At 27.3% G+C, this 11,680-nt stretch overlaps 1 protein-coding gene across 1 annotated transcript; it reads right to left on the bottom strand.

Annotated features, from left to right (window-relative positions):
* Positions 1-3,788: 3,788 nt before the first annotated feature.
* Positions 3,789-5,962, bottom strand: LOC114396136 (probable protein phosphatase 2C 2). Its single transcript, XM_028358030.1, has 4 exons — positions 5,531-5,962; positions 4,732-5,070; positions 4,416-4,595; positions 3,789-4,279 (listed from the first exon to the last, which is right to left on the bottom strand). Exons 1-4 carry the CDS (start codon positions 5,891-5,893, stop codon positions 4,118-4,120), a joined length of 1,044 nt encoding a protein of 347 aa, XP_028213831.1. The 5' UTR covers positions 5,894-5,962; the 3' UTR covers positions 3,789-4,117.
* Positions 5,963-11,680: the final 5,718 nt, after the last annotated feature.

Below are 11,680 nucleotides of genomic sequence, written 5' to 3' on the forward strand. Positions count from 1 at the left end.
TGAGAGGTGGAACGGCGAAAAGAGAAGGGGTCTTACCCATTGTGATTGAGAATAATTGGTTAATGAAATTATTATTGTTATTAAATGATTAAATTAAATAATAATAATATGAGAGTGAAAATTATTATTATTCGTGGTTTCAAATCCATCTTTTCTTCATTTACTTATTAATTTTTAATTTTTTAAATAAAAATATAGTGATGATTTTTAGCCGTCATTATATTAACTTGACTATTTTAAAATTTAAAACACAAACTTTGAAAACATAATTTACTAAAGTGAAACAACTGTGAAATATAATGAACAAAAAATAACATTAAATCATTTTAAAAGCTAACATAACACTTACATTTCTAATATAAAATTGAAAAAATAAAATAAAATGATATATTTAAAAAAAAAACAATCAGAATGAATTTTTTTAAAATTTAATGTATGAAAGCAAAATAACTCCATAACATAATATATTAAAATCACATTAAATAAAAAAATAAAACAAAAGCCACACTAATTTATAGGACCAAAAGATTGTTGAAGCCAATATAATATCTTTTTTAGATTCCATCATCACCACACCTCTAGCTAGCATTTTACCGTGAAAAAGAAAGAAAAAAAAAACAAATTTGTACTTGGCCCTTACCAGAACAAACACACAAACTAAGTTCTTTCAACACAACAAGCTAGCTAGTATTTTGTTTTTTCTTAATTAAAGAAGGAAAGATCAGAAACATATTCATTACGATATGACTGATTCTTAATTTTTTTAAATTTAATCAACTTCAGGTGAAGGCACGCGTAGATTAGACAGACGCCAAATATATAGTAGAAGGGTAAATGCACTCAATATCACAAATGTTGGCTGTGATTGGATATTTGTGTTAGTTGCATGTACATGTACATGCTTCTCTTTTAAAAATATCATCGCCACACACAAAATTTGGTGCTCCCAACTGTTTAAACTTTGAAGAAACAAGTTGCGCCTACAAGAAAGTGGTCGGTCGCAAAGTGATGGCGCGTGTCAAGTTCCTCAAAGCCATCCATCTTCAGTCAACCTTTGCTCAAACCATACCAAATATCATATTCCCATTCAACATATCTGGAGAGTTTCTAGTTCAATCTTTGACACGTGTTCTATATTTTTTTTTCCTTTTTGCTTTTGTGTTCTTTAACTAGAGTTCATACTTTATTTCCTTTTAAAAATCTAAAATATCTCAAAAAAGTCAAAAGACTAATTTTTTGGATTACTTATATATGTCTAATTAAGAGGTTTATATCTCTTAACATATATTATTTCCTATAAATTTGATGATGGACCATTGGTCATATACTAAAGAGATATAATTATCTATTAACCATGCTATATCATGTTACTAGTTTTCTACTTTTATATAAAAGAGTGACGAGTCATTTTTATATGCATGGATTAATTATGGTTTTATTTTTTAATTTTTTTGCAAAATTAACTTATTCCCAAAAGAAAATTTTGGGTGTTCTAATATCTGTATTTTTCCCCCTGTTAACAATTATAATATATATTTTTAAACGACAACACTAGCTGATGATATGAAAGTCACATAACTTATCATTATATTAACAAGTCTAACATGGTAACTACATGTTAAATTATATTTTTAATCTTTTTTTACTCGTTAATGATGCCAAACTAGCTGAAGAGAAATAAAATTGAATCCTTCAAATTAATTTTATTTAATAAAAGTTTAAAAAATTCTGCTTCATCCAAAATCTACACCATTCACTCTACACATATTAACAATTGATATATATATATATATATATATATATATATATATATATATATATATATATATATATATATTATACTGTACAACTTCATTAATTTCTTTTTTATGCAAATGGGATTTGAATCTACCATCCAAGCAGGCTATATAAAATGACCTAAATTTAATTTACAGTCAACAGTATCCCCTACCTAATTGTTTTTGTGGTGGAAGGAGGTGGTTCATTGTTCAACCATTCATGAGTGGTTGCGGTAAACAAAAGTGAGTGCATGCTGCGCAACCCATACGTATATGACTCTAGAGTGGACATTTTCTATGCTTCTAATAATGGCCACGATTTACTTGGTCAATTCCTTTGCAAATATGGTGATGATATGTATATAATATATGGTTCTAAATAATTAATTACGTTCCCACTAGTTCTCGTAATTCTTTTTTGGAAGAATTCTCTTCCGTAGACTAATAATTAACTTTTTGCATGTTTGACCTTATCGCAATGTCAGCTACGTATACCCAATTCAAACACCCATTGTTTTGTTTTCAACGCTTTCCGGAGTCAACCCATCCGTGAGGGAGGAAAAGAATAATAAAAGTCAGAAGCTGGCAAACCATTTGTGATATGAATTTCATATCCCACGATTTCAATATATCTCTTATCTCATGAAAAAAAAAAAAAACATGAGAAGACTTTGCGCACTTTCAACCATAAATATAGAATTCTTCTCATGTGGCAATTTAGCTTAATTTAGAAGAATTGGCGATACGAATTACGAAGAAGCTATTTTTGTAATCCAACACCTGTTACTCTTTTTACTTTCTAGAAGTATTGAGATATTTGTAGCATGTTATGGCCTAGAAATATGCCAACCTCTGCCCCCTAATATTTTATATATGTACAAAAAAAAAAATTAAAATTAAAACTCAGAGAACAAATACTAACACCTACCAATAAAAATCCTCCATATAATATAAACTCTGTCAATGTTTGATCCCATTACTTGAGCCAACTTCTTTTTTTTGTTCATTGAAAAGGAATTACAAAGGCATCATCCCATTACTAAGGGATGAACCAACTTCATTTGCAACATAAAACACACTATATATCGTTATAGATGAGCTAGTTTTATTTAGAAAAATTGAATTGTCATGTTCTTTTTGACATTTAAATTTCTAATGATACAAAAAATGGGATGAAACAAAATTAAAACAAAATAACGTTATCATTTTATTATATTATTATTTTAATATTTTTATAATGAAAAAAAATATAGAGATAATTTATTTTGTGAAAGAATTTATGTTTATTTTGCCCATATGATACGGTAAATGAAATTAATCTTTAACTTAATCTTTTGAAAGAAAGTCATGATCTCAGAGTTAAGATAAAATAAAAAATAAAATTTATTTCATGTTTACCTTTCATACGAACAAAAAATGAATATATTTGAATGAAATAGAATAAAATGAAAAGTTATGTGTTATCTAATCCTATTTTAAACTATGTAACTGATAAAATTTATGGTTCATCTCTTTTTATTAATACAAATATAATCTTCTCCAAAGTGTTTTTCTCCAATTACACAAAGAAGTGACCGTTAATTACAGAAAATTATCAGATATTATCTAACTCATGATCAACTTTATTATTTATCTTGAGAGTTAAAGCAGTAGGCATGAATCTAAATGGCCGTATAGAAGACTACGTAAAAGGGGATCATATGTACTTCTGTTTAGAAGACTATGCTTATAAGAGATGGCATGGAAACATGGGATTTGGAAGTTGGAACCAACTAGGTAATCAATTACTCAAAACTACCTTATAGAAGCGAAAAAATCACCATCTTCAATATTCATAGTCGGGTAAACAAAGAGGATCACTTGGTTTGGTTATTACTCTTGCAAGATTAAATGTTTGAATTATTGTTTTCAATTTGTATCCAGAAAGAGTGATGATAATGTAACTTCAATTAGACGAAGCATGAATTATACAAAATAAAATTAACACTTGTTACGACAAATGAGATAATTTGCATTTGGATCGGATACAAAATTCAACCCTTTTTATACACTACAAAAGATGCTAACTACATCAAGATCATTAATCTACCAAATAATTACTCAAGTTAGTGCTAATTAATATCATCAACGAATAACATTGTCATTCGTCCGATATATTGAGATTAAAAATTAAGTACTCTTAATTTCAGGCTACCACCTTCTTTCCCTTAATCATAATCACATTCATCATATTCTGACTGATTCTACTGTTCAAGCTAATTAGAATGAAGAAGTATTTAATTAAGGTGGAGGCTCCCGTTTACCCTCCCAACCTTTCTTCTCTCTTGTACCACGAGACTTCAAATGTAGTTTTGCAATTTGATAATCATAACACTTATGTCATCCACAGAGCCTCGTGACACAGATAATTCCACGAGTTTCTTACAAGCCAGCAAAGGTTGCTGTTTATTGTTCCCAACACAAAAAGGACGAGCAATATCTACTGCTTCCTGATTGCTAACCTGAAACCAAATTCAAAAAATAGAAGCTTAATTAGCTAATAGCTGAATAACAATATCATGCATGATACAAGAATTATCAAAATGAAACCACTCCATTAACATAATTGTAATTAATTAATTTCTTATATGTATATACCTTTTCCCATAATCCATCTGAAGCTAAGATCAACAAGTCATGCTGAGGTTCAATTTTAAGAACTTTGGTCTCAGGTTCTGCTATGACCCATTGTTTCAGGTTTCTATCTCCAATTCCCCTAGAAACAGCCAATGACCCTTGTATCCTCCATACACCACGGCACACATCAACATAGCCACCCTACAAAAATTAACAAATGTTAAAATTAAGAACTTAAAAGAGGAGAAATTAATTACTATTAGACAATCTTGAACCACCACGTATCTATAGTCCGAAGATTAGTCAAGAAACACATGATTGGAAGACAAATTATTACCTGAGTCTCAATTCTGTCCCTTTCATCTTCTCTAGAAGGCTTGTGATCAGATGTTAGGGCTTCTGCCACACCTCCTATGCTAATCACAGCACGACAATCTCCAGCATTGGACACAACAAGGTTACCATTCCTGATCAATGCTGTCACACAGCAAGAGCCACCATTAAGATCCTCCTTCAAGAATTCAGAATCTGTGTTGAGGTAACCATGCTTCACTGCCTCCTCAATGTCATTTTCATCTCTCCTAACCACCTCCTCCAACACATTCTTTTCCAAGTTATGTGCAGCGAATTCCGAAGCCTTTGTTCCCCCATGCCCATCAAATATCCCGAAAAAGGCCTAAAAAGAAACAAGTAAATAACATTTCATGTTAGAACCATTGCATGCACTTGCATATCCATCCATTTTGCCCATTAAGCATATATATGAAACAAAATTCACTACAAGAAAAATTAAAATTAGTGACAAAAAAATTACGATTAAAGTACTCATTAGGTTCATAAACTATTTTTAAAAAGCGTATAAACTATTTTTTTTTATTTGAATCCGTAGATTAAAATAGTATGTACCTGAATGTAGTTTAGAACAACTTAAAACTGTCACAAAATGATAATTTATGGTTGCTTTTTCAATAAATTTGTCACTAAAAATTTTGTTCGACTTCAAAATAAGTGGAAAAAAAATCAGAAGTAGTTGATTTCTTTTTTAGTGATTCCGATGGCAATGCTAAACAAATTCAAAGCCAAAACTCCAGAAGAAGGAAAAAAAATGAAGAAAACTTCATATTTTTAATAATTACCTGTTTTGGTTGACCGTGAAGATCAACGGCAGCGGAGAAACAATCCTCCATATGATGCCTCCTTCCTCGTTTGCAAAACACAGAAAACCCAGGTCCGTCGACCTCGAAGGCGTCCCTCGCCGGCGACGGCGCCGCCGTCGGCGAGACAGCAAAAGCGATAGAAGCGACGGGAATGTCGAGTTTGGCGGGTCTCTTTCTCTTCAACAAGGGAGAGGAGGGTGGAGATAATGAGGAGCAAGACGGCGTCGTAGAGGGAATGGGAAGAGAGAGCATGAGAGGTTCTGCGGTGGAAGAGTTAACGTTGTTATTGTTGTTGTAGAAAGAGAACACTGGGGAAGTGGGAACTGCCACAGAACAAGACATGTTAATGTTAGCAATTGTAACGATGATGATGAAGCTTCTTCTTTGTTCTTCAATTTGTATTTGTGTATGTTTTTGTTTGGGTAATAATGAGAGGGGAAGAGAAAATGGAGTATTTAAAGGAGACAATGTGTGAGCCTGGAGGATGGGTCAAAGTGGGGACCCCTTTCATCTTTATTTGGGATTCAATTTTTGTTTTCTCCTATTAACTATTCTCATATCATTCAATATTCATAGCTTTTAATTAAATAGTTTTTTTATAGAAACATATTATTTTTAGGATTAAATATATTTTTAATTTTAGTATTACTAAATAGAGTGGATTTTCATTTTTATTTTTCAGATATCTGAAATTACTAAATTTTTTTTTGTCATGTGGCATTTATTAGGTTAAATGACTATTAAATATTACAAAATCTATTGTGCTAAAACAAAATATTACTCCCTCGATTTCAAAATAATAGTCTTTTCAGTTTTTTAATTTTTTCCAAAATAATACTTGTTCTTTTAGCTTTTTTGAGTTATTTTTTTTAAACAATACACCTAGATGTAATTAAAGAGATCAATAAATACTTGCATTATTTGTCATAGAAATAAATTGGTGAGGATTGCATACATTTTTCATTAGTGGATGGTGGGATAATTAATCACAAAAATAATTAAAAAATTAAGGATGGTTTTGTTTAAATTGTATTAATTAATTTTTTTTAATCAATGTGCGTAATCTTAAAAGATTATTATTATCTTGCAATAGATGAAGTAATATATTTAAGCATTATCTTAATTATTGAATGAATAGATTAAAGGATTTAATTAAGTTGATTAAATAGTATGTGAGTATTTAAATTTTTTTATATTGGTTATGTTTGACAAAATTAGTTGAAAAGTTAATTGAAAGTGAAAAAATTAATTTATTAAATTACAAGTATTCGATAAAACTAACGGTTGAAGTAACTAAAAAAAATATAAAATGACAAAAAATTATAAAAAGGATAACTAGATAATTGAATAAATATATTAAAGATAAAAATTAATATATATATATATATATATATATATATATATATATATAAATCTAAAACCAAGAAGTTAAAATTTTAGAAAATATTACTTCAATTAATATTTAAAAAACATTAAAAATTACTATAAAAAAATCTTATTTACTATTAAATTTTTCAACTAGTAAAAAAAGTTAAAAATTATGTGAAATATCTTATTGAATATAACTATTATTTTTTATTTCTAATGATAAAAAAATATTGAATGAAAAGGTATTAAATATTTGATAGAAATGAAGCTTCTTCATTTTTTTTTCTGATAAAAGGAAGCCTTTTTTCTTTTTTCTAGTTGTGGTTAATAGGAATGGTCAAATACGTTCTTTTATGTTAGACACTTTGACCACATCTATAGGTGGACACCCGTGGATTCATCACGTTCTAATTGGTATGGCCGGTTCTCTAGAATTTCGGATTCAGCACAACCTTACTATGCATGGACTGCTTCTTTCTTTTTATTTGTGCTGTGCAAACTGGTCGGCTATTTCTATATGTACTACTACTATTTTTCTTAATACTCCTATTTCATAAACAAAATGTTAAATAAAAATATAAGTATACCTAATGTGTCTTATTCGGTATTTTCTTTATATAATAAGTGAATTTTTCTTTGAACGGCATATAATAAGTAAAAGATAATTAGAACATAAAATTATTCTTGCTATTTTTATGAAAGGATGAAATGTGATCGTCAATTAGTAAACTTTTTGCTATTTTAATATTTAATGTGGTCTGCTTTAACTTCACATAAAAATCTAAATTATTATAATAAATTGTACTGTACAGTTGAAAGAATTCATCACATATTCAGCTCGTGAGGTTCTCACGTACACAATTTGTGACCATCTTAGCCACGATACATAGAGGAATAGTCCACCAACATGACTCCGAACATCTCGTATAACTATCTTAACATTAGACAGTTATATATAGATCAAGAGTCTCAAATGTGTTTTACTCATCCCAAATATAGACACAAAAAACACATCAGGACACCACTAACTTAGTAGTTGAAATCTCTTTTTTAAGGTATTTTTCTCATTTCAAACATTAGAGATTAAAAATTTCACTGAGAAAAACAAGATCAAACAACTCGATCGAACCTTATCGAAATTTAAAATAAGCATAAAGTAACCCAAATTAAAAAGATAAGAATCAAGAATGCGTCAAATTTTTGTGAAATAATAAAATAAGAACTCCTTTTTCTTAACCTTAATTCTGTCTGAATTGTTAAGCATGGCCTACTAACAGTAGTGCTAAATCTTTTAAAAATGGTTTACATGACTGCTCATAAACCGGCATCAAAATCTATAAACAATTAAACGTGACTGAAACAAGTGACTTTATAATAAAAAAATAGGAAACAGGATAACTATACAAGATTATAAATAATTGCGTGGAATGTTTATTCTAGGAGCACTTAATTTTTCATATTGGAGAATTTACTTAAGCACTGTTATCCTTGTTGGCTAATTAAGAATTTAATATATTTTTCGGTTTTGGGCGTTGCTCGCAACTGCTGTTCAAGAAAAATTACTACATTAATTAAATCGTTTGAGATTATTATACATCCCATTAATTTTTATATAAGACGTACTCCCTCCATTCTAAAATAATTATTTTTCTAAGTTATTTTACAAGCAAAAATAATAATAAATAGATAAAAGAAAATAATAATTTTATAAAATTAACCCTAAATTATTATTAATTCATTTTTAAGTTTTATAATTCATCATTAATTAATTTATAAGTGGAAAAAAATCATTAATGTTACATTAAAAAAAATAACAATCATTTTAAAAAAAAAATTATTACACACAGAGGTGGACCCCCGGCAACCATTCCTGATTTTTTCTCAATTTAGTTTTTATATTAGGTAATGTTAAAAAAATATAATTAGATAATTATTATGCTTTGGAAATTTAAGTATGTAAATAATATTATTTAAGTATTACTTATCATTTTCATATTTTAATAAAATATAATATTCTATTCTTTTATAATATTTGTTATAGAGATAATTATATTTTTGTTTGTTTTAGATAAAATATTTGAGTATTATTTATTTTCTTTAAAATAGTTTTTATTTTATCATTATTACTATTATTATTATTTTAAAAGTTATAAATAATTATAGAAAAGAAAAATTATCAATTGGTCAAACTTTATAAATACTATATATAAGATTTACAACTTAAATTTTAAAACATATCATATCAACAAATATTCTATTTTTTTAATCACCGTTTTTCTATAATTTTGTTGTTCTTCTTGTTTTGTCTTTATTTTTAATTCTTACCATTTTGAGATTTCGTTGTGCTTTCTATCTTAGTGGAGGGTTCTAGATCTGTGTACTACGTAAATCATTGGAAGACAAATTAGATATATATCAAGTTACACTAAAGGTGTTATAAATTGCCTCTAAAGTTGTAGTAACTGTTGCAACAAATATTTTTCTTCTACAATTTTTTAACTTTTTGAACATAAATTATTGTTTAATGGTTGTTGACTACTATTGTCTTAAAAGATAATTTACTGAGTAACATAACTTATTTAAATTTAGTACATTTTTAAAATATGATCAATAGGAAATTTCATAAGAAAGATATAACTAACATAAATATCAATTTTTATTATAAATTTATTAAACTTTTTTGGTGACATATAAAATTTGTTATTGTCATTTGTAATTTAAGGTCTTCAAAAATAGTCTTTGTTTTTTTTATAGAATGAAAAATATGTTTAATATCTTCTATTGAAATGTATTTTTCATTATATGTTTTTAAATTATTTAAAAAATTTTGTATGAATCTATTGCTTACATATTTATTTGATTTTGCCCCGGTCATTGAGTCCTGGGTCCTGGTTCACAATAATTATAATGGAACGAATGAAATAATTTTTATATTACTATTTTTTTTCTTATAAATTAAAAATTTAAATATATGTTATATAAAAATTAGTCATCATAATTATATATAGATAATGGTCTGAGAGTATTTAATTTAATAATATTTCATTGTTTGGGGTTGGCGATCGTTGCCAAGGTCAATTCCATCTCATGTGCTGGCCACAGATGTGGACATTCTCCAACGTACACATCTCATTTCAGTTCTTTGCTATGAAACATTCTTAATTTAGTTGTTGATTCCCCAACGTTAACGTCAGAAATCATAATCCTAGCTTAGTCCTTCATCACTTCTATCACTACCTTTGCTTTGTTCCTCCCCTAGCTAGCTAATTCTCTTTGACTGGACTATTATTATTCATGAAAAAGTCATTCATATGTGTTATTATAAATTTAATGCAACCTTTGGCACTTGCATTTTATATCTATGTGGAATGAATTTGCTTAAGCATAAGTGGAGAAAGCAACAAAGCAACAACACAACAACGCAGACGTTTTTATTGTTATTTCAAAGCCATTCTAGATTTCTAGTAACTTTCAGTATAGTCGACATCATTTTCATTAAGAATCTAATTAATTGTTGTTGCAGTCTTATTATATTTTTGCACTATAAGCTTATTAAAAATTATTTTACTTATAATTTTTTTAAAAAATATTATAAAAACCAATGATCTTATTACACGTAATAATTTGTGATTAAAAATGAAATTAATTATATTAAAAGTCAAAATATTTCACACTATTGTCAATCAAAATTAAATACTTTTATTAAATTTACTGCAAGGTTTTCAAGGGGGTAATTAATGCATGCAGGCCTATTTTCCCCTTTGTCATTAGAGTAGGTCGTCAATCAATATACTCGCAAAATTTAGCAAGGTATCATAATTGTATTTTCCTTGCGTGGGATTTTTTTGAAACATTCGATTATCATCCGGTGTAGCAATTAATTTCCTCATGGCTTTTATTATATAAACTCATTAACTCATAGAGTTGACGAATTCACGCGAATGAATCCAGGGTGAGCAAGGGCCTTACACAATGGTGTAAGGTGGTATGTTTTGGACTTTTTTTAAAAAAATTTCCTCGAGTTAATAATAATTATATATTATAAGTAAAATTAATATTTAACCCAATAGATTGAATGATACTATGTCTCTAATCCAAGAAAAATAAAAATAGAAAATGATCCTATTAGGATATACCTAATGATGAAAGTTAGAACATATGTATGAAGATAAGTTTGATTTCCATTGTTGTTATTGCATGTATACTAAATAAAGTATTATAATATGATTTCTTTTTAATAAATATAAATAAAATTTAACATATAAATAAAATAATTGAGATTTTTATAAATTATATATATATATATATATATATATAATTTATTTAAATTTTAAAAAAAATTAAAAGAGCAAAATATTTATTATTTAACATCATAAATTATAAGTGCATAATTAATTTTAAAATTTTGAATGTAAAATAAAAATTAAAAATGATATATATATATATATATATATATATATATATATATCATCTTTTAAGAAAAATACACTGAGATTAGTGTACTATCATTGTGGTAAGAATATATTTTATTTTAACACAGAAAATAATTTAAAAGTGATTTATTTGAGAATATAAAATTAATAACAGTCAATGTTTAAAAATGAAAAAAAAATATAAAATATTGAAATTAATTAATTTGGGAATGGATAAAATAATATTTCAACATAAATAAATAATGAGAAATTAATTTTAGGCTTTTTAAAAATATATATAAATCATTTTTGTCTAGTAAAGAGTCAAAAGAGAAAGAGAATACGATAT

Source organism: Glycine soja, chromosome 18 (assembly GCF_004193775.1).
Source record: "Glycine soja cultivar W05 chromosome 18, ASM419377v2, whole genome shotgun sequence".
NCBI lineage: Eukaryota > Viridiplantae > Streptophyta > Magnoliopsida > Fabales > Fabaceae > Glycine > Glycine soja.